Source organism: Somniosus microcephalus, chromosome 4 (assembly GCF_052327205.1).
Source record: "Somniosus microcephalus isolate GS21.2 chromosome 4, FLI_Smic_1.0, whole genome shotgun sequence".
Classification (NCBI taxonomy): Eukaryota; Metazoa; Chordata; class Chondrichthyes; order Squaliformes; family Somniosidae; genus Somniosus; species Somniosus microcephalus.
The window spans coordinates 341167364-341191561 of NC_140990.1; the positions used below are offsets into that span (position 1 = coordinate 341167364).

General features: G+C 49.8%; 1 protein-coding gene across 6 annotated transcripts in view; it reads left to right on the forward strand.

The window, feature by feature from the left end:
- Window positions 1–24198, forward strand: part of LOC147120730 (tensin-1-like) — a 303214-nt gene that overhangs the window by 124169 nt on the left and 154847 nt on the right. For 4 of the 6 annotated variants that reach the window (XM_085986962.1, XM_085986961.1, XM_085986958.1 and 1 more), the window contains exon 13: window positions 12530–12613. The exons of the other annotated variants lie outside the window; for them this stretch is intronic. In XM_085986962.1, coding sequence (XP_085843088.1) covers window positions 12530–12613 — 84 coding nt within the window. The remainder of the gene's footprint in view (window positions 1–12529; window positions 12614–24198) is intronic. 6 annotated transcript variants of the gene reach the window in all.

A 24198-nucleotide genomic window follows, 5' to 3' on the forward strand; every position in this document is an offset into this window, starting at 1 on the left:
GAAAAGGAGGTGGGGTAGCATTGCTGGTTAAAGAGGAGATTAACACAATAGTAAGGAAGGATATTAGCTCTGATGATGTGGAATCTGTATGGGTAGAGCTGAGAAATACCAAGGGGCAGAAAACGTTAGTGGGAGTTGTATACCGACCCCCAAACAGTAATGATGAGGTTGGGGATGGCATTAAACGGGAAATTAGAGACTCGTGCAATAAGGGTACAGCTGTTATCATGGGTGACTTTATTCTCCATATAGATTGGGCTAAGCAAATTAGTAACAATACTGTGGAGGAGGAATTCCTAGAGTGTATACGGGACGGTTTCCTGGGCCAATATGTCGAGGAACCAACTAGAGATCAGGCCATCTTAGACTGGGTAATATGTAATGAGAAAGGATTAATTCGCAATGTTGTTGTGCGGGGCCCCTTGGGAAGGAGCGATCATAATATGATAGAATTCTTCATTAAGATGGAGAGTGAAGTAGTTGACTCAGAGACTAGGGTCCTGAATTTAAATAAGGGAAACTACGATGGTATGAGGCGTGAGTTGGCTAGGATGGATTGGGGAACGTTACTTAAAGGGTTGACGTTGGATAGGCAATGGCAAACATTTAAAGATCGCATGGATGAACTACAGAATTTGTTCATCCCTATTTGGCATAAAAATAAAACAGAAAAGGTGACTCAACCGTGGCTAACAAGGGAAATTAGGGATAGCATAAGATCCAAGGAGGGGACATATAAATTGGCCAGAAAAAGCAGCAAACCTGAGGATTGGGAGCAGTTTAGGATTCAGCAAAGGAGGACAAAGGGATTAATTAAAAGGGGGAAAATAGAGTATGACAGTAAGCTTGCAGGGAACATAAAAACTGACTTAAAAGCTTCTATAGATATGTGAAGAGCAAAAGATTGGTGAAGTCAAGCGTCGGTCCCATGCAGTCAGAATCAGGGAAATTTATAATGGGGAACAAAGAAATGGCAGACCAATTGAATACATACTTTGGTTCTGTCTTCACAAAGGAGAACACAAATAACCTTCCAGAGATGTCAGGGAACATAGGGTCTAATGAGTGGGAGGAATTGAATGAAATCAGTATTAGTAGGGAAATGGTGTTAGGGAAATTGACGGCATTGAAGGCCAGTAAATCCCCAGGGCCTGATAATCTACACCCTAGGGTACTTAAGGAGGTGGCCCTAGAAATAGTAGATGCATTGCTGGTCATCTTCTGAAAGTCTATAGACTCTGGAATAGTTCCCATGGATTGGAGGGTAGCTAATGTTACCCCACTATTTAAAAAAGGTGGTAGAGAGAAAACGGGGAATTATAGACCGGTAAGCCTGAGATCGGTAGTGGGGAAAATGCTAGAGTCCATTATAAAAGATGTAATAGCAGAGCACTTGGAAAACAGTGACAGGGTCGGACAAAGTCAACATGGATTTACAAAAGGTAAATCGTGCTTGACTAATCTACTGGAATTTTTTGAGGATGTAACTGGTAAAATAGATAAGGGAGAACCAGTGGATGTGGTGTATTTGGATTTTCAGAAGGCTTTCGATAAGGTCCCGCATAAGAGATTGGCGTGCAAAATTAAAGCACATGGGATTGGGGGTAAGGTACTGTCTTGGATAGAGAACTGGTTGGCAGACAGAAAGCAAAGAGTTGGAATAAACGGGTCTTTTTCCGAGTGGCAGGCAGTGACTAGTGGGGTACCGCAGGGATCGGTCCTTGGACCCCAGCTATTCACAATATATATTAATGATCTAGACGAGGGAACTAGATGTAATATCTCCAAGTTTGCAGACGACACAAAACTGGGTGGGTGTGTGTGCTGTGAGCAGGATGCCGAGAAACTCCAGTATGATTTGGACAGGTTGGGTGATTGGGCAGATGCGTGGCAGATGCAGTATAATGTGGATAAATGCGAGGTTATCCACTTTGGTGGCAAAAACAGGAAGACAGATTATTATCTGAACGGCAATAGATTGGGAAGAGGGGAAGTGCAATGAGACCTGGGTGTCCTTGTGCACCAGTCACTGAAGGTAAGCATGCAGGTGCAGCAGGCGGTTAAGAAGGCAAATGGTATGTTGGCCTTCATAGCAAGAGGATTCGAGTACAGGAGCAAGGATGTCTTGCTGCAGTTATACAGGGCCTTGGTGAGACCACACCTTGAGTATTGTGTGCAGTTTTGGTCACCTTATCTGAGGAAGGATGTTCTTGCCATGGAGGGAGTGCAGCGATGATTCACCAGACTGATACCTGGCATGGCAGGAATGACGTATGAAGAGAGATTGGGTCGATTGGGCTTATATTCGCTAGAGTTTAGAAGAATGAGAGAGGATCTCATTGAAACTTATAAAATTCTAACAGGACTAGACAGACTAGATGCAGGAAGGATGTTCCCGATGGCAGGGGAGTCCAGAACCAGGCGTCACAGTCTAAGGATAAGGGGTGAGCCATTTAGGACAGAGATGAGGAGGAATTTCTTCACCCAGAGAGTGGTGAACCTGTGGAATTCTCTACCACAGAAGGCAGTTGAGGCCAACTTATTAAATATATTCAAGAAGGAATTAGATATATTTCTTAAGGCTAAAGGGATCAAGGGATATGGGGAGAAGGCAGGGACAGGGTACTGAATTTGGATGATCAGCCATGATCTCATTAAATGGCGGAGCAGGTTCGAGGGGCCGAACGGCCTACTCCTGCTCCTATCTTCTACTGTTTCTATGTGTCTCGGTCTTGGCTGGCTTTTACTCTGCTGAGTGAGTGAGGTGGGCGGAGGAAGGGTGGCGGGGAGATATGTAGAGTAATTGAGAAATGCGTGTAAATCACTCCCCATTGATGTCGTCATTATCACTAATAAGACACTCTTCTAATTTCTACAAATTACACGTTAGCTTAGTGCTGCTCCCAGTTTCCCGATGTCGCGTGGCCTCTCAGCACCTCTTCCCTAATTAAATTTCTAGTGTATCCCGGGGAAGCCTCCGCTCACCCCACCCACTCCCAACAGGATCCCAATCATTCCTTGGCAGGGAGAAGACAGTGAGGTGACCTGCCAGAAGTTCCAAGATTATGAAGGGAATGGGACCGAGTTAATCCAGGAAAATTGCTCCCTGTGGGGACGGGTTCAGATCCCAGGGGGCAAAGGTAAAAATGATGTGAGGAGTGAGAAGGGAGGTTGGAGAAATTTTTCAGAAACAGAAATCGAGTGTGGATTAAATACCTGGGGAAGGACAGTGTAAATGGGGTCAATGGGCAATTAGATGTGTTTCTGGCGAGGGAAGGAATTGAGGAATATGGGGATAATGTGGGTAGGTGGGGTTGGGGATATCAGGAGAAGGTGGGTAGGTGGGGTTGGGGATATGCTGAGAAGGTGGTTAGGCGGGGTTGAGGGATATGGGGAGAAGGTGGGTTGGTGGGGTTGGGGATATGGGGAGAAGGTGGTTAGGTGGGGTTGGGGATATGGGGAGAAGGTGGGTAGGTGGGGTTGAGGGATATGGGGAGAAGGTGGGTTGGTGGGGTTGGGGGATATGGGGAGAAGGTGGGTAGGTGGGGTTGGGGATATGGGGAGAAGGTGGGTAGGTGGGGTTGAGGGATATGGGGAGAAGGTGGGTGGGTGGGGTTGGGGATATGGGGCGAAGGTGGGTAGGTGGGGTTGAGGGATATGGGGAGAAGGTGGGTAGGTGGGGTTGAGGGATATGGGGAGAAGGTGGGTAGGTGGGGTTGAGGGATATGGGGAGAAGGTGGGTAGGTGGGGTTGGGGTTATGGGGAGAAGGTGGGTAGGTGGGGTTGGGGATATGGGGCGAAGGTGGGTGGGTGGGGTTGGGGATATGGGGCGAAGGTGGGTGGGTGGGGTTGGGGATATGGGGCGAAGGTGGGTGGGTGGGGTTGGGGATATGGGGCGAAGGTGGGTAGGTGGGGTTGAGGGATATGGGGAGAAGGTGGGTAGGTGGGGTTGAGGGATATGGGGAGAAGGTGTGTAGGTGGGGTTGGGGATATGGGGAGAAGGTGGGTAGGTGGGGTTGAGGGATATGGGGAGAAGGTGGGTAGTGGGGTTGGGGTTATGGGGAGAAGGTGGGTAGGTGGGGTTGGGGATATGGGGAGAAGGTGGGTAGGTGGGGTTGGGGATATGGGGAGAAGGTGGGTAGGTGGGGTTGGGGATATGGGGAGAAGGTGGGTAGGTGGGGTTGGGGATATGGGGCGAAGGTGGGTGGGTGGGGTTGGGGATATGGGGCGAAGGTGGGTAGGTGGGGTTGAGGGATATGGGGAGAAAGTGGGTAGGTGGGGTTGAGGGATATGGGGAGAAGGTGGGTAGGTGGGGTTGAGGGATATGGGGCGAAGGTGGGTGGGTGGGGTTGGGATATGGGGCGAATGTGGGTAGGTGGGGTTGAGGGATATGGGGAGAAGGTGGGTAGGTGGGGTTGAGGGATATGGGGAGAAGGTGGGTAGGTGGGGTTGAGGGATATGGGGCGAAGGTGGGTGGGTGGGGTTGGGGATATGGGGCGAATGTGGGTAGGTGGGGTTGAGGGATATGGGGAGAAGGTGGGTAGGTGGGGTTGAGGGATATGGGGAGAAGGTGGGTAGGTGGGTTGAGGGATATGGGGAGAAGGTGGGTGGGTGGGGTTGAGGGATATGGGGAGAAGGTGGGTAGGTGGGGTTGGGGTTATGGGGAGAAGGTGGGTAGGTGGGGTTGGGGATATGGGGAGAAGGTGGGTAGGTGGGGTTGGGGATATGGGGAGAAGGTGGGTAGGTGGGGTTGGGGATATGGGGAGAAGGTGGGTAGGTGGGGTGAGGATATGGGGAGAAGGTGGGTAGGTGGGGTTGGGGTTATGGGGAGAAGGTGGGTAGGTGGGGTTGGGGATATGGGGAGAAGGTGGGTAGGTGGGGTTGGGGATATGGGGAGAAGGTGGGTAGGTGGGGTTGGGGATATGGGGAGAAGGTGGGTAGGTGGGGTTGGGGATATGGGGAGAAGGTGGGTGGGTGGGGTTGGGGATATGGGGAGAAGGTGGGTGGGTGGGGTTGGGGATATGGGGAGAAGGTGGGTGGGTGGGGTTGGGGATATGGGGAGAAGGTGGGTCGGTGGGGTTGAGGGATATGGGGAGAAGGTGGGTCGGTGGGGTTGAGGGATATGGGGAGAAGGTGGGTCGGTGGGGTTGAGGGATATGCTCGACTCTGGATGGAGTGAGACTGATGGGGAGAATTCATGACAGAATTATCAGACGCCGACTATGGTTGAATTTATGTGCGCTCGTGTGTATTAAGTGATCCAGAATTGGACACAGATGTGATGCCTCTGCAGTCTAATAGCTGCTGACGCTAGCTATCTTGGCTCACTGTTGAGCCTGGTATGAGAGGACTCTGTACAACATCTCCAAAATTCGAGAATTAAGATGAGGCGAGGCTGGAGGAAAGTGTTGCAGGATATCAGCCCCACGCAGAAAATCCTTCGAGTTTTTAATGAAAGGTTTTGGATTTCAATCAGGAAGCTAGTGGTGTGGTCGGTGTGCACTGTTCAATGGCTGAGAATTGGTGCAGTTCAACTGACCTCTGTTTGATAGAATTGTGTTCTGAATCTTGAGTCAAAGCCTGAGTTTCACGCGCAATCGCATTTTCAAAGGGGAGATTCTACCGATTTCTCAACTTCATCCTTATCCCCCTCTCCCCCTCCCACCCCTCTCCCTATCTCCCCTCGCCCCACCCCAGACCCCTCTCCCCCCTCCCACCCCTCTCCCCGTTCCCCCCTCCCCTCTCCCCACCCCAGCCCCCTCTCCCTATCTCCCCTCGCCCCACCCCAGACCCCTCTCCCCCTCCCACCCCCCTCCCCATTCCCCCTCCCCACCCCAGCCCCCTCTCCCTATCTCCCCTCTCCCCACCCCAGCCCCCTCTCCCCCTCCACCCCTCTCCCCATTCCCCCTCCCCACCCCAGCCCCCTCTCCCCTCCCCCCACCCCTCTCCCCATTCCCCCTCCCCTCCCCCCCACCCCAGCCTCCTCTCCCTATCTCCCCTCGCCCCACCCCAGCCCCCTCTCCCCCTCCCACCCCTCTCCCCATTCCCCCTCCCCTTTCCCTACCCCAGCCTCCTCACCCCTCGCCCCATCCCCTGCTCCCCCTTTCCCCTCGCCCGATCCCCTGCTCCCTCTCTCCCCTCGCCCTCCTCCCCTCCCTCTCTCCTGCTGCCCCCTCTCCTTCTCCCCTGCTCCCCTCCCACTGCTCCCTCTCACCCTCCCATGCTCCCCTTTCCCGTCTTCACCTCTCCCGTGTTCTCCTCTCCCGTGTCCGCGCTCTCCCTTCCTCTTCCATCCTCGCCCTCCTCACTTTTTGCAGTTCCTCATTTGCAATTATTTTCCTAGCTCACTGCTGCTTCCGACCAGCTGTGTGAAATCATAAAACACAAAAAGGGAGAGGGGACTGAGAGACACCAGTCAGTGTACAGATATCACCCTGGGAGAGAGGGGACTGTGAGACACCAGTCAGTGTACAGATATCGCCCTGAGGGAGAGGGACTGAGAGACACCAGTCAGTGTACAGATATCTCCCTGAGAGAACCCAGTCAGTGTACAGATATCGCCCTGAGGGAGTAGGGACTGAGAGACACCAGTCAGTGTACAGATATCTCCCTGAAAGAGGGACTGAGATACACCTGTCAGTGTACAGATATCTCCCTGAGAGAGAGGGACTGAGAGACACCAGTCAGTGTACAGATATCGCCCTGAGGGAGAGGGACTGAAAGACACCAGTCAGTGTACAGATATCTCCCTGAGGGAGAGAGGGACTGAGATACACCAATCAGTGTACAGATATCTCCCTGAGGGAGAGGAGACTGAGAGACACCAATCAGTGTACAGATATCTCCCTTAGGGAGAGAGGGACTGAGAGAACGGGCGAAGAACCAGACTTCACCAATAATCAGGGAAACAATTATGTTTTCGGGAATAACCACTTTGACATCCCTTCCCTTCCATACAGGCATAACTGCGACAAGCAGTCAAATACCAACGGAAAACAGCTACTACAGCTCTGTCGAAACCTGGGTCTGTACATTGTCAATGGTAGGTTCATAGGAGACCTCCTAGGAAGATCGACCTATTGCTCACCTCTTGGCTGCAGCACAGTAGACTATATGATTACAGACTTAGACCCATCCTCTTTCAGAGCATTCACAGTCAAACCACAAACAACACTGTCAGATCACAGTCAAATTACTATGTTCCTCAAAAAGACAGAAACAAACAACATAGAAACACAACCCAGTAAACTGTACAACACCAAAAAATCGTACAGATGGGCCAAAAACGACACGGAAAAATACCAGAAAACAATTAGCAATGCATCAACTCAAGCTCTCTTAGACACCTTTCTGGATAACATATACACTCACAATAAAGAAGGCGTAAACCGGGCAGTTAGTAAACTAAACAATATTTTTGATAATTTGGCAACAAATGCAAACTTGAAAGCTCGCAAGAACAAACCCAAAACAAAAAACTATGAAAAATGGTTTGACCGAGATTGCCATAACATGAGGAAAAAACTTAGAAAAATATCAAACCAAAAACACAGACATCCAGAAAACGAGGAACTACGCCTTACTTATTGTCAGACACTAACACAATACAGAAACACACTCAGAACCAAAAAAGAGCAATATATTAAGAATACACTCAGCTCCATGGAGGAATCCATTGATTCCAATTGTTTCTGGGAAAACTTGAAAACACTACACAAAAAACAACACGACGATTTGGCCATTCAAAATGGGGACACATGGGTAAACCACTTTGAAAAATTATACCAGAAAAAAACACTAAGACCAGAGCAACACCAAATATGCAAAAAACTGGAAAAGCTAGAAATGGCCATAAAAGATAACCAAAACCCGCTGGACGCCATAATAACAGAAAAAGAACTTCTTGAAAAACTCAAGGACCTGCGACCAGGAAAAGCCTGCGGGACAGACGGCATACTAAACGAGATGATTAAACACACAGACAACAAAATGAAACTGGCTATCCTAAAACTCTTCAACTTGGTTCTGAGTGTCGGTTATTTCCCTGATATCTGGAACAAAGGACTCATAACGCCCATATACAAAAGTGGGGACAAAATCGACCCAAACAACTATCGAGGCATCTGTGTAAACAGTAACCTGGGGAAGGTATTCTGTAGCATCATAAACAAAAGACTTATAAACTTCCTTGAGGAGCACAATGTCTTGAGTAAAAGCCAAATTGGATTCCTGCCAAACTATAGAACATCCGATCATATCTTCACCCTACAGACCCTAATTGACAAACACGTTCACAATAACAAAAGCAAAATCTACGCATGCTTTGTAGATTTCCAGAAGGCTTTCGACTCCATCTGGCATGACGGTTTATTCCTGAAACTTATCGAAAGTGGGGTAGGAGGGAAAACATATGATGTAATTAAATCAATGTATACAAACAACAAATGTGCAGTTAAAATTGGAGACAAACAAACAAAATACTTCCCACAGGGGCGGGGGGTGACGCAGGGCTCGCCAATCTCACCGACACTCTTTAATATTTACATAAATGGATTGGCAAAACTACTTGAACAATCTACAGCACCCGGCCTCACCCTATATGAATCCAAGGTTAAATTCCTCCTCTATGCAGACGACCTGGTTCTGCTGTCACCTACTAAAGAGGAGCTACAGCAAAACCTGGACCTGCTGGAGTCGTACTGCCAGACTTGGGCCCTGACAATAAATCCCCAAAAAACCAAGGTCCTTGTGTTCCAGCAAAGATCCAAACATCAGGGACCCCAAATAAATTTCACAGTAGGAACAACCAAAATTGAACAAACCACTAACTACACATACTTGGGCTTAAAAATCAGTTCTACGGGAAACTTCAAACTGGCTGTGAATGAACTGAAAGAGAAAGCAAGAAGGGCTTTCTATGCCATCAAAAAATCAATCCAAATAGAAATCCCAATTAGCATTTGGCTCAAAATTTTCAAATCAGTAATTGAACCAATTGCACTCTATGGCAGTGAGGTATGGGGACCGCTAACTCAACAAGAATTTGCAAAATGGGACAAACACCCAATTGAGATCCTACATGCAGAATTCTGTAAAAGTATCCTCCGGACTCAAAGGAAAACAGTAAACAATGCATGCAGGGCGGAACTAGGCCAATATCCATTAATAATCACTATCCAAAAAAGAGCCACCAAATTTTGGAATCACCTACAAATGAGCAATCCCCAATGCTATCACTACGACGCCCTGAAATGCCAAGAGCTGACCATAAAGAAGAATACCCTCAGTCAACTAGTCCTGGGACTCAGTGAAGTAACTACCAACAATACTAACAATAACCAGCCCCAGGACAGTGACAGGGTAACACAAAGAATTCGACCCAACACAATCGTCGCTAAGCAAAAGGAAAAATATCTGACATATTGGGCAGAAACAACAAAAACCCAAAGCAAACTCAATTGCTACTTGGCCCTAAACAGACAATACAACATAGCTGATTACCTGACCATGGTAAAGGATAACAAACTGAGAAGAACCTTGACAAGGTACAGACTTAGCGAACATAGCCTAGCGATCGAAAAAGGCAGACACAGGCAGACCAGGCTGCCAAGAGAGGACAGGATATGCTCTCACTGCAGTCAGGGAGTGGTGGAGACAGAGATGCACTTCCTCACAGCTTGTGGAAAATATCAGGGCATCAGGGAGAATTTCTACCAAAAATTCTCACAAATATGCCCTGATTTCAGAAATCTGAATGACAACCAAAAACTCCCATTCCTACTGGGAGAGGAGAGAAGCTGTGTAACGCTGGCGGCGCACTATGTTGCAGCTTGCCATGAACAGAGGGACAACCAGTAAGCTAAGAAAAAAATATATATAAACAATGCGAATGTATATTTATACACTCAGGGATATACCTGTTTATACACTGTATGAATAGAACTGCGTTTATGTGCTGAACCATAAATGTATTTTGATGCTTTGGCAACATAAGATGTAACTTATCATGCCAATAAAGCGATTTAAATTGAAAATTGAATTGAAATTGAGAGACACCAGTCAGTGTCCAGATATCGCCCTGAGGGAGAGGGGACTGAGAGACACCAATCAGTGTACAGATATCTCCCTGAGAGAGAGGGACTGAGAGACACCAGTCAGTGTACAGATATCGCCCTGAGGGAGAGGGGACTGAGAGACACCAGTCAGTGTACAGATAGCTTCCTGAGGGAGAGGGGACTGAGAGACACCAATCAGTGTACAGGTATCTCCCTGAGGGAGAGGGGACTGAGAGACACCAATCAGTGTACAGATATCTCTCTGAAAGAGAGGGACTGAGAGACACCAGTCAGTGTACAGATATCTCCCTGAGGGAGAGGTACTGAGAGACACCAGTCAGTGTACCGATATCTCCCTGAGAGAGAGGGAACTGAGAGACACCAGTCAGTGTACAGATATCTCCCTGAGGAAGAGGGACTGAGAGACACCAGTCAGTGTACAGATATCTCCATGAGGGAGATGGACTGAGAGACACCAGTCAGTGTACAGATATCTCCCTGAGGAAGAGGGACTGAGAGACACCAGTCAGTGTACAGATATCTCCCTGAGGGAAGGGACTGAGAGACACCAGTCAGTGTACAGATATCTCCCTGAGGGAAGGGACTCATAGACACCAGTCAGTGTGCAGATATCTCCCTGAGGGAGAGTGACTAAGAGACACCAGTCAGTGTACAGATATCCCCCTGAGGGAGAGGGACTGAGAGACACCAGTCAGTGTACAGATATCTCCCTGAGAGAGAGGGACTGAGAGACACCAGTCCGTACAGATATCTCCCTGAGGGAAGGGACTGAGAGACACCAGTCAGTGTACAGATATCTCCCTGAGAGAGAGAGAGGGACTGAGAGACACCAGTCAGTGTACAGATATCTCCCTGAGGGAAGGGACTGAGAGACACCAGTCAGTGTACAGATATCTCCCTGAGAGAGAGAGAGGGACTGAGAGACACCAGTCAGTGTACAGATATCTCCCTGAGAGAGAGAGAGGGACTGAGAGACACCAGTCAGTGTACAGATATCTCCCTGAGAGAGAGGGGACTGAGAGACACCAGTCAGTGTACAGATATCGCCCTGGGAGAGGGGGGACTGAGAGACACCAGTCAGTGTACAGATATCTCCCTGAGAGAGAGGGGACTGAGAGACACCAGTCAGTGTACAGATATCTCCCTGAGAGAGAGAGAGGGACTGAGAGACACCAGTCAGTGTCCAGATATCTCCCTGAGAGAGAGGGGACTGAGAGACACCAGTCAGTGTACAGATATCTCCCTGAGGGAAGGGACTGAGAGACACCAGTCAGTGTACAGATATCCCCCTGAGAGAGAGGGGACTGAGAGACACCAGTCAGTGTACAGATATCCCCCTGAGAGAGAGGGGACTGAGAGACACCAGTCAGTGTACAGATATCCCCCTGAGAGAGAGGGACTGAGAGACACCAGTCAGTGTACAGATATCTCCCTGAGAGAGAGGGACTGAGAGACACCAGTCAGTGTACAGATATCTCCCTGAGAGAGAGAGAGGGACTGAGAGACACCAGTCAGTGTACAGATATCTCCCTGAGAGTGAGGGACTGAGAGACACCAGTCAGTGTACAGATATCTCCCTGAGAGAGAGGGGACTGAGAGACACCAGTCAGTGTACAGATATCTCCCTGAGAGAGAGAGAGGGACTGAGAGACACCAGTCAGTGTACAGATATCTCCCTGAGAGAGAGGGGACTGAGAGACACCAGTCAGTGTACAGATATCTCCCTGAGGGAAGGGACTGAGAGACACCAGTCAGTGTACAGATATCCCCCTGAGAGAGAGGGGACTGAGAGACACCAGTCAGTGTACAGATATCCCCCTGAGAGAGAGGGGACTGAGAGACACCAGTCAGTGTACAGATATCTCCCTGAGAGAGAGGGACTGAGAGACACCAGTCAGTGTACAGATATCCCCCTGAGAGAGAGGGACTGAGAGACACCAGTCAGTGTACAGATATCTCCCTGAGAGAGAGGGGACTGAGAGACACCAGTCAGTGTACAGATATCCCCCTGAGAGAGAGGGACTGAGAGACACCAGTCAGTGTACAGATATCTCCCTGAGGGAAGGGACTGAGAGACACCAGTCAGTGTACAGATATCTCCCTGAGAGAGAGGGACTGAGAGACACCAGTCAGTGTACAGATATCTCCCTGAGGGAAGGGACTGAGAGACACCAGTCAGTGTACAGATATCGCCCTGAGGGAAGGGACTGAGAGACACCAGTCAGTGGACAGATATCTCCCTGAGGGAGATGGACTGAGAGACACCAGTCAGTGTACAGATATCTCCCTGAGGGAAGGGACTGAGAGACTTGAGTATCCAGACGCGGGCCTGTTTTGATCCATTGAAATGCGTCTCCCTTCCATCTTTCATTGCTTTCTCTCCACACCCTTCACCTGCTCGGTCTGCTCTGCTCTCCATCACGCCACTCTTTCCTTTCCTTCCTTTCCTGCAGAATACGACGCCAGGATCCGGGGTATCTGGCACGGCATCAACCTCTATCCATCCTTCCAGCGTCAGAGGTCGCATTCCTTCTCCGGTTCGTTCCTGCTATTTCCCACTCTCTTTTTCGGCATGCTCTCACCTTCCCTTGCATTCCCTGCCGACCTTGCTTTCCGACAGCATGTTTTGGTATTTTTTGCCCTTAGTGTCTCAAGTGATGACATCTTCACTCAGTCCTGTTGTTTGAGCACGTTGCTCATCACACAGCGTACCAGTTGTGGTTATCCTGTTAGAAACGGCAGTAAACAGGGGCCCTGATGGAAAGACTCTCTCTATAACAGGGGCCTGATGGAGAGACACTCTCTATAACAGGGGCCCTGATGGAGAGACTCTCTCTATAACAGGGGCCCTGATGGAGAGACTCTCTCTATAACAGGGGCCCTGATGGAGAGACTCTCTCTATAACAGGGCCCTGATGGAGAGACTCTCTCTGTAACAGGGCCTGATGGAGAGACTCTCTCTATCACAGGGCCCTGATGGAGAGACTCTCTCTATAACAGGGCTTTGATGGAGAGACTCTCTCTATAACAGGGCCCTGATGGAGAGACTCTCTCTATAACAGGGCCCTGATGGAGAGACTCTCTCTATCACAGGGCCCTGATGGAGAGACTCTCTCTATAACAGGGCCCTGATGGAGAGACTCTCTCTATAACAGGGCCCTGATGGAGAGACTCTCTCTATAACAGGGCCCTGATGGAGAGACTCTCTCTGTAACAGGGGCCCTGATGGAGAGACTCTCTCTATAACAGGCCCTGATGGAGAGACTCTCTCTATAACAGGGCCCTGATGGAGAGACTCTCTCTATAACAGGGCCCTGATGGAGAGACTCTCTCTATAACAGGGGCCCTGATGGAGAGACTCTCTCTATAACAGGGCCCTGATGGAGAGACTCTCTCTATAACAGGGCCCTGATGGAGAGACTCTCTCTATAACAGGGGCCCTGATGGAGAGACTCTCTCTATAACAGGGCCCTGATGGAGAGACTCTCTCTATAACAGGGGCCCTGATGGAGAGACTCTCTCTATAACAGGGCCCTGATGGAGAGACTCTCTCTATAACAGGGCCCTGATGGGGAGACTCTCTCTATAACAGGCCCTGATGGAGAGACTCTCTCTATAACAGGGCCCTGATGGAGAGACTCTCTCTATAACAGGGCCCTGATGGGGAGACTCTCTCTATAACAGGCCCTGATGGAGAGACTCTCTCTATAACAGGGGCCTGATGGAGAGACTCTCTCTATAACAGGGCCTGATGGAGAGACTCTCTCCATAACAGGGGCCCCGATGGAGAGAATCTCTCTATAACAGGTCCTGATGGAGAGACTCTCTCTATAACAGGGCCCTGATGGAGAGACTCTCTCTATAACAGGCCCTGATGGAGAGACTCTCTCTATAACAGGGCCCTGATGGAGAGACTCTCTCTATAACAGGGCCCTGATGGAGAGACTCTCTCTATAACAGGGCCTGATGGAGAGACTCTCTCTATAACAGGCCCTGATGGAGAGACTCTCTCTATAACAGGGCCCTGATGGAGAGACTCTCTCTATAACAGGCCCTGATGGAGAGACTCTCTCTATAACAGGGCCCTGATGGAGAGACTCTCTCTATAACAGGGCCTGATGGAGAGACTCTCTCTATAACAGGGCCCTGATGGAGAGACTCTCTCTATAACAGGGGCCCTGATGGAGAGACTCTATAACAGGGGCCCCGATGGAGAGAATCTCTCTATAACAGGTCCTGATGGAGAGACTCTCTCTATAACAGGGCCCTGATGGAGAGACTCTCTCTATAACAGGGCCCTGATGGAGAGACTCTCTCTTTCACAGGGCCTGATGGAGAGACTCTCTCTATAACAAGCCCTGATGGAGAGACTCTCTCTATAACAGGGCCTGATGGAGAGACTCTCTCTATAACAGGGCCCTGATGGAGAGACTCTCACTATAACAGGGGCCCTAATGGGGAGACTCTCTATAACAGGTCCTGATGGAGAGACTCTCTCTATAACAGGCCCTGATGGAGAGACTCTCTCTATAACAGGGCCCTGATGGAGATACTCTCTCTATAACAGGGCCCTGAAGGGGAGACTCTCTCTATAACAGGGGCCCTGATGGGGAGACTCTCTATAACAGGCCCTGATGGAGAGACTCTCTCTATAACAGGGGCCCTGATGGGGAGACTCTCTATAACAGGCCCTGATGGAGAGGCTCTCTCTATAACAGGGCCCTGATGGAGAGACTCTATAACAGGGGTCTGATGGGGAGACTCTCTCTATAACAGGGGCCCTGATGGAGAGACTCTCTCTTTAACAGGCCCTGATGGAGAGACTCTCTCTATAACAGGGGCCCTGATGGAGAGACTCTCTCTATAACAGGGCCCTGATGGAGAGACTCTCTCTATAACAGGCGCCCTGATGGAGAGAGTTAATGGTGGGAAATATGGAGATGGCAAAAACACTGAATGAATATTTTTTTCAGTCTTTACAGTAGAAGACACTAAGAATATCCCAACACTGGACAAACAGGGGGCTAAAGGGGGGGAGGAGCTAAACACGATCAAAATCACTAAGGAAGTGGTACTCGGTAAAATAATGGGACTCAAGGCGGATAAATCACCTGGACCTGATGGCTTACATCCTAGGGTCTTGAGGGAAGTGGCAGTAGGGATTGTGGATGCATTGGTAATAATTTTCCAAAACTCCCTGGACTCGGCAAAGGTCCCGGCAGACTGGAAAACTGCTAATGTAACACCCTTATTTAAAAAGGGCAGTAGACAGAAGGCTGGAAACGATAGACCGGTTAGCCTAACATCTGCGGTAGGTAAAATTTTGGAGTCCATTATTAAGGAGACAGTAACAGGACATTTGGATAATCATAATTTAATAGGACAAAGTCAGCATGGTTTTATGAAGGGGAAGTCATGTTTGACAAATTTGCTGGAGTTCTTTGAGGAAGTAACATATAGGGTGGATAAAGGGGAACCAGTGGACGTAGTGTATTTAGACTTCCAAAAGGCATTTGACAAGGTGCCACACAAAAGATTATTGCTTAAGATAAAAAATCACGGGATTGGGGGTAATATTCTGGCATGGATAGAGGATTGGCTATCTAACAGAAGGCAGAGAGTTGGGATAAATGGTTCATTCTCAGACTGGCAATCAGTAACTAGTGGTGTTCCGCAGGGGTCAGTGCTGGGTCCCCAACTCTTTACAATCTATATTAACGATTTGGAGGAGGGGACCGAGTGTAACATATCAAAGTTTGCAGATGATACTAAGATGGGAGGGAAAGTAGTGAGTGAGGAGGACATAAAAAACCTGCAAGGGGACATAGACAGGCTAAGTAAGTGGGCAGAGATTTGGCAGATGGAATACAATACTGGAAAGTGTGAGGTTATGCACTTTGGCAGTAAAAATCGTAGAGCAAGTTATTATCTTAATGGCAAGAAACTGGAAAGTACTGAAGTACAAAGGGATCTGGGGGTCCTGGTGCACGAAACTCAAAAGGTTAGTATGCAGGTGCAGCAAGTGATTAAGAAGGCCAATGGAATGTTGGCTTTCATTGCTAGGGGGATAGAATATAAAAATAGGGAGGTATTGCTTCAGTTGTACAAGGTATTGGTGAGACCGCACCTGGAATACTGCGTACAGTTTTGGTGTCCATACTTAAGAAAGGACATACTTGCTCTCGAGTCAGTACAAAGAAGGTTCACTCGGTTAATCCCGGGGATGAGGGGATGGACATATGAGGAGAGGTTGAGTAGATTGGGACTCTACTCATTGGAGTTCAGAAGAATGAGAGGCGATCTTATTGAAACATATAAGATTGTGAAGGGTTGGATCGGGTGGATGCGGGGAAGATGTTCCTGATGATGGGTGAAACTAGAACTAAGGGGCTGCTCTTTCAAAACTGAGATGAGGAGGAACTACTTCACTCAGAGGGTGGTAGGTTCATGGAATATGCTGCCCCAAAAAGCTGTCGAAACGACATCATTACATAAATTTAAAACAGAAATAGACAGTTTCCTAGAAGTAAAGGAATTAAGGGTTACGGGGAGCGGGCAGGAATTTGGACATGAGCCTAGGTTCGGATCGGTCATGGCCCTGTGGGTAGCGGAGCGGGCCCAGGGGCCGTGTAGCCTGATCCTGCTCCTATTTCGTGTGTCTAATTCTGTTAGATTCAGGAGATGGTTCTGTGATAGTGGATTCGCGGTTAGGATCAGATCAGCAATGATCTTATTGAATGGCGGAGCAGGCTCGAGGGGCCGATTGGCCTACTCCTGCTCCTATTTCTTATGTTCTTATGTAGACTCTCTCTATAACAGGGCCCTGATGGAGAGACTCTCTCTATAACAGGGCCCCGATGGAGAGACTCTCTCTATAACAGGCCCTGATGGAGAGGCTCTCTCTATAACAGGGCCCTGATGGAGAGACTCTCTCTATAAAGAGCCCTGATGGAGAGACTTTATAACAGGGCCCTGATGGAGAGGACTCTCTCTATAACAGGGGCCCTGATGGAGAGACTCTCTCTATAACAGGGGCCCTGATGGGGAGACTCTCTCTATAACAGGCCCTGATGGGGAGACTCTCTCTATAACAGGCCCTGATGGAGAGACTCTCTCTATAATAGGGCCCTGATGGAGAGACTCTCACTATAACAGGGCCCTGATGGAGAGACTCTCTCTATAACAGGGCCCTGATGGAGAGACTCTCTCTATAACAGGGGCCCTGATGGAGAGACTCTATTATAGGGCCCTGATGGAGAGACTCTCTCTATAACAGGCCCTGATGGAGAGACTCTCTCTATAACAGGCCCTGATGGAGAGACTCTCTCTATAACAGGGCCCTGATGGGGAGACTCTTTCTATAACAGGGCCCTGATTGGACAGTGTAGAGGGAGCTTTACTCTGTATCTAACCCGTGAAAGCTTGATCCGGATGGGCCGAATGGCTTTTTATCTTTATCGTTCTGGTTCCACAGGTGCCCGCTGCCTTGGGTATGTCATCCAGCTCTTATGAGTGCGTCCGGGGTGCTGAAATACTGACCTGGCTGTTCCACCACAGGCGTGTTTGCTGAGTCCGATCCTGTTGACGCACATTTGCCTGGATAATGAGTGGGGGAGTGAACAGGCTGATATAACCCCCCTCCTTTCACCCAGGCATGCGGAAGCCCCTGGCCATCCTCCCTCCCTAATGGCCTGCCCCCCCCACCCCGCCCTCCCGAATGGCCTCTCCCCCACCCCACCCTCCAAAATGACCTCTTCCAACCCCCCCACCCCGCCATCCCGAATGGCCTCTCCCCCACCCCGCCCTCCCGAATGGCCTCTCGCCCACCCCGCCCTCCCGAATGGCCTCTCCCCCACCCCACCCTCCCAAATGGCCTCTTCCAACCCCCCCACCCCGCCATCCCGAATGGCCTCTCCCCCACCCCGCCCTCCCGAATGGCCTCTCGCCCACCCCGCCCTCCCGAATGGCCTCTCCCCCACCCCACCCTCCCAAATGGCCTCTTCCAACCCCCCCAACCCCCCCTCCCAAATGGCCTCTCCCCGGCCCCCACCCCGCCCTCCTGAATGGCCTCTCCCCAGCACCCCCCCACCCCACCCTCCCGAATGGCCTCTCCCCAGCCCCCCAGCTAAGAGCAGTGATAAAGGCATCTTCTGTGTCGGTGCTCATGTAAACCTTCTCGTTCAACTAGAAGTGGCTCCATAAGCAGTTTGACATTTGCATGCCCTGCTTCCCCCGGCATTCTTTGTTCTTCCGATTCATCAGTAATTTTTTTTTTCTTCGTCCTTGGCCGTTCAGACAGCTCTTTCTCTAAATTAATTTAAATTCCGTCGAGCCTGGCGATGCCCCCACAAGCCAGAGACAGTTTTTTTTTTGTCCTAGCTTAAATGGCAAGAATGAAAGCCTCGGCCTTTCAGAAAGAATCTGAGGTCCGCTGGCAGTACATATCACCCTTTGTGTCGATCAGCTCCCCCACTTTCTGCGCTTCTCCGCACACTGCAGTCTGCAAGACTGGGACCTTGTTCCATTCAGTAGCCATTCAGATTTTAATATTCTCCCCGGTGACGCTGGCAATGAAACAGCTTCTTAAAGGGGAAGGAATGGTACCAGGGGATGAGGGACTTCAATTACGTGGAGGGACCAGAGAAGCTGGGGTTGTGCTCCTTTAGAACAGAGAAGGTTAAGAGGAGATTTAATAGAGGTGTTCAAAATCATGCGGGGTTCTCATAGAGTAAATAAGGAGAAACTGTTTCCAGTGGCAGGAGGGTGGGTAACCAGAGGACACAGAGTGAAGATCATTGGCAAAAGAACCAGGGGGGAGATGAGGAGAATGTTTTTACGCAGCGAGTTGTTCTGATCTGGAATGTGCTGCCTAGAAGGGCGGTGGAAGGAGGGAGGTTTACTCTGTATCTAACCCGTGCTGTACCTGCCCTGGGAGTGTTTGATGGGACAGTGTAGAGGGAGCTTTACTCTGTATCTAACCCGTGCTGTACCTGCCCTGGGAGTGTTTGATGGGACAGTGTAGAGGGAGCTTTACTCTGTATCTGACCCGTGCTGTACCTGCCCTGGGAGTGTTTGATGGGACAGTGTAGAGGTAGCTTCACTCTGTATCTGACCCGTGCTGTACCTGCCCTGGGAGTGTTTGATGGGACAGTGTAGAGGGAGCTTTACTCTGTATCTAACCTGTGCTGAACCTGCCCTGGGAGTGTTTGATGGGACAGTGTAGAGGGAGCTTTACTCTGTATCTAACCCGTGCTGTACCTGCCCTGGGAGTGTTTGATGGGACAGTGCAGAGGGAGCTTTACTCTGTATCTAACCCGTGCTGTACCTGCCCTGGGAGTGTTTGAAGGGACAGTGTAGAGGGAGCTTTACTCTGTATCTAACCCGTGCTGTACCTGCCCTGGGAGTGTTTGATGGGGCAGTGTAGAGGGAGCTTTACTCTGTATCTAACCCATGCTGTACCTGCCCTGGGAGTGTTTGGTGGGACAGTGTAGAGGGGGCTTTACTCTGTACCTAACCCGTGCTGCACCTGTCCTGGGAGTGTTTGATGGGACAGTGTAGAGGGAGCTTTACTCTGTATCTAACCCGTGCTGTACCTGCCCTGGGAGTGTTTGATGGGACAGTGTAGAGGGAGCTTTACTCTGTATCTAACCCGTGCTGTACCTGCCCTGGGAGTGTTTGATGGGACAGTGTAGAGGGAGCTTTACTCTGTATCCAACCCATGCTGTACCTGTCCTGGGAGTGTTTGATGGGACAGTGCAGAGGGAGCTTTACTCTGTATCTAACCCGTGCTGTACCTGCCCTGGGAGTGTTTGATGGGACAGTGTAGAGGGAGCTTTACTCTGTATCTAACCCGTGCTGTACCTGTCCTGGGAGTGTTTGATGGGACAGTGTAGAGGGAGCTTTACTCTGTATCTAACCCGTGCTGTACCTGCCCTGGGAGTGTTTGATGGGACAGTGTAGAGGGAGCTTTACTCTGTATCTGACCTGTGCTGTACCTACCCTGGGAGTGTTTGATGGGACAGTGCAGAGGGAGCTTTACTCTGTATCTAACCCGTGCTGTACCTGTCCTGGGAGTGTTTGATGGGACAGTGTAGAGGGAGCTTTACTCTGTATCTAACCTGTGCTGTACCTGTCCTGGGAGTGTTTGATGGGACAGTGTAGCGGGAGCTTTACTCTGTATCTAACCCATGCTGTACCTGCCCTGGGAGTGTTTGATGGGACAGTGTAGAGGAAGCTTTACTCTGTATCTAACTCGTGCTGTGCCTGCCCTGGGAGTGTTTGATGGGACAGTGTAGAGGGAGCTTTACTCTGTATCTAACCCATGCTGTACCTGCCCTGGGAGTGTTTGATGGGACAATGTAGAGGGAGCTTTACTCTGTATCTAACCCATGCTGTACCTGCCCTGGGAGTGTTTGATGGGATAGTGTAGAGGGAGCTTTACTCTGTATCTAACCCGTGCTGTACCTGTCCTGGGAGTGTTTGATGGGACAGTGTAGAGGGAGCTTTACTCTGTATCTAACCCGTGCTGTACCTGCCCTGGGAGTGTTTGATGGGACAGTGTAGAGGGAGCTTTACTCTGTATCTGACCTGTGCTGTACCTACCCTGGGAGTGTTTGATGGGACAGAGTAGAGGGAGCTTTACTCTGTATCTAACCCGTGCTGTACCTGTCCTGGGAGTGTTTGATGGGACAGTGTAGAGGGAGCTTTACTCTGTATCTAACCTGTGCTGTACCTGTCCTGGGAGTGTTTGATGGGACAGTGTAGCGGGAGCTTTACTCTGTATCTAACCCATGCTGTACCTGCCCTGGGAGTGTTTGATGGGACAGTGCAGAGGAAGCTTTACTCTGTATCTAATTCGTGCTGTGCCTGCCCTGGGAGTGTTTGATGGGACAGTGTAGAGGGAGCTTTACTCTGTATCTAACCCATGCTGTACCTGCCCTGGGAGTGTTTGATGGGACAATGTAGAGGGAGCTTTACTCTGTATCTAACCCGTGCTGTACCTGCCCTGGGAGTGTTTGATGGGATAGTGTAGAGGGAGCTTTACTCTGTATCTAACCCGTGCTGTACCTGCCCTGGGAGTGTTTGATGGGACAGTGTAGAGGGAGCTTTACTATGTATCTAACCCATACTGTACCTGCCCTGGGAGTGTTTGATGGGACAGTGTAGAGGGAGCTTTACTCTGTATCTAACCCATACTGTACCTGCCCTGGGAGTGTTTGATGGGACAGTGTAGAGGGAGCTTTACTCTGTATCTAACCTGTGCTGTACCTGCCCTGGGAGTGTTTGATGGGACAGTGTAGAGGGAGCTTTACTCTGTATCTAGCCTGTGCTGTACCTGCCCTGGGAGTGTTTGATGGGACAGTGTAGAGGTAGCTTTACTCTGTATCTGACCCGTGCTGTACCTGCCCTGGGAGTGTTTGATGGGACAGTGTAGAGGTAGCTTTACTCTGTATCTGACCCGTGCTGTACCTGCCCTGGGAGCGTTTGATGGGACAGTGTAGAGGGAGCTTTACTCTGTATCTAACCTGTGCTGAACTTGCCCTGGGAGTGTTTGATGGGACAGTGTAGAGGGAGCTTTACTCTGTATCTAACCTGTGCTGAACCTGCCCTGGGAGTGTTTGATGGGACAGTGTAGAGGGAGCTTTACTCTGTATCTAACCCGTGCTGTACCTGCCCTGGGAGTGTTTGATGGGACAGTGTAGAGGGAGCTTTACTCTGTATCTAACCCGTGCTGTACCTGCCCTGGGAGTGTTTGATGGGACAGTGTAGAGGGAGCTTTACTCTGTATCTAACCCGTGCTGTACCTGCCCTGGGAGTGTTTGATGGGACAATGTAGAGGGAGCTTTACTCTGTATCTAACCCGTGCTGTACCTGCCCTGGGAGTGTTTGATGGGACAGTGTAGAGGGAGCTTTACTCTGTACCTAACCCGTGCTGCACCTGTCCTGGGAGTGTTTGATGGGACAGTGTCGAGGGAGCTTTACTCTGTATCTAACCCGTGCTGTACCTGTCCTGGGAGTATTTGATGGGACAGTGTAGAGGGAGCTTTACTCTGTATCTAACCCGTGCTGTACCTGCCCTGGGAGTGTTTGATGGGACAGTGTAGAGGGAGCTTTACTCTGTATCTAACCCGTGCTGTACCTGTCCTGGGAATGTTTGATGGGACAGTGTAGAGGGAGCTTTACTCTGTATCTAACCCGTGCTGTACCTGCCCTGGGAGTGTTTGATGGGACAGTGTAGAGGGAGCTTTACTCTGTATCTAACCCGTGCTGTACCTGTCCTGGGAGTGTTTGATGGGACAGTGTAGAGGGAGCTTTACTCTGTATCTAACCTGTGCTGTACCTGTCCTGGGAGTGTTTGATGGGACAGTGTAGCGGGAGCTTTACTTTGTATCTAACCCATGCTGTACCTGCCCTGGGAGTGTTTGATGGGACAGTGTAGAGGAAGCTTTACTCTGTATCTAACTCGTGCTGTGCCTGCCCTGGGAGTGTTTGATGGGACAGTGTAGAGGGAGCTTTACTCTGTATCTAACCCATGCTGTACCTGCCCTGGGAGTGTTTGATGGGACAATGTAGAGGGAGCTTTACTCTGTATCTAACCCGTGCTGTACCTGCCCTGGGAGTGTTTAATGGGATAGTGCAGAGGGAGCTTTACTCTGTATCTAACCCGTGCTGTACCTGCCCTGGGAGTGTTTGATGGGACAGTGTAGAGGGAGCTTTACTATGTATCTGACCCATACTGTACCTGCCCTGGGAGTGTTTGATGGGACAGTGTCGAGGGAGCTTTACTCTGTATCTAACCTGTGCTGTACCTGCCCTGGGAGTGTTTGATGGGACAGTGTAGAGGGAGCTTTACTCTGTATCTCGCCTGTGCTGTACCTGCCCTGGGAGTGTTTGATGGGACAGTGTAGAGGGAGCTTTACTCTGTATCTAACACATGCTGTACCTGCCCTGGGAGTGTTTGATGGGACAGTGTAGAGGGAGCTTTACTCTGTATCTAACCCGTGCTGTACCTGCCCTGGGAGTGTTTGATGGGACAGTGTAGAGGAAGCTTTACTCTGTATCTAACCCGTGCTGTACCTGCCCTGGGAGTGTTTGATGGGACAGTTTAGAGGGAGCTTTACTCTGTATCTAACCCGTGCTGTACCTGCCCTGGGAGTGTTTGATGGGACAGTGTAGAGGGAGCTTTACTCTGTATCTAACCTGTGCTGTACCTGCCCTGGGAGTGTTTGATGGGGACAGTGTAGAGGGAGCTTTACTCTGTATCTAACCCGTGCTGTACCTGCCCTGGGAGTGTTTGATGGGACAGTGTAGAGGGAGCTTTACTCTGTATCTAACCCGTGCTGTACCTGCCCTGGGAGTGTTTGATGGGACAGTGTAGAGGGAGCTTTAATCTGTATCTAACCCAACAATCCCATCCCTTTTCGATAGATCAATCCCACCTACCCAACTGCCCATAAACACATCTAATGCGCTTTGACTCCATTTACACTCTCCGTTTTACTGTCCTTCCGAGGAAACATAATTCACAAATTAATTTCCCGTTTGGAGAAAGTTTCTCCTGACTTACCTTCTCCCTCCTTTTTAACTCTTTCTCCTGGGGTTCAACTCCTTCACCATCGGGAATTATCTGTCCAATTCCCTTCAGAGCCCTGGACATTTAATTAAATCCAAAGAAAACAGTTGTAACTCCTTGAACCTTCCCAGCACACCTGGTGTAACCCTCTTACTCACCTTGTCCCCTCTCAGGGCCATTAACATTATACAAGGATTTGATAGGGTGAATATGGTGAAAGGAGTCCTGGCTAACATTTCTCCTTCAATCAACATCACTAAAACAGATTATCTGGTCATTATCACATTGCTGTTTGTGGGAGCTTGCTGTGCACAAATTGGCTGCCGCGTTTCCCACATTACAGCAGTGACTCCACTTCAAAAGTACTTCATTGGCTGTAAAGCGCTTTGGGACGTCCGGTGGTTGTGAAAAACGTTGTAGAAATGCAAGGCTTTCTTTTTTCTTTTAGAAGAAATAGGAGCAGGAGTCGGCCATTCGGCCCCTCGAGCCTGCTCCGCCATTCGGCCCCTCGAGCCTGCTCCGCCACATGGCCCCTCGAGCCTGCTCTGC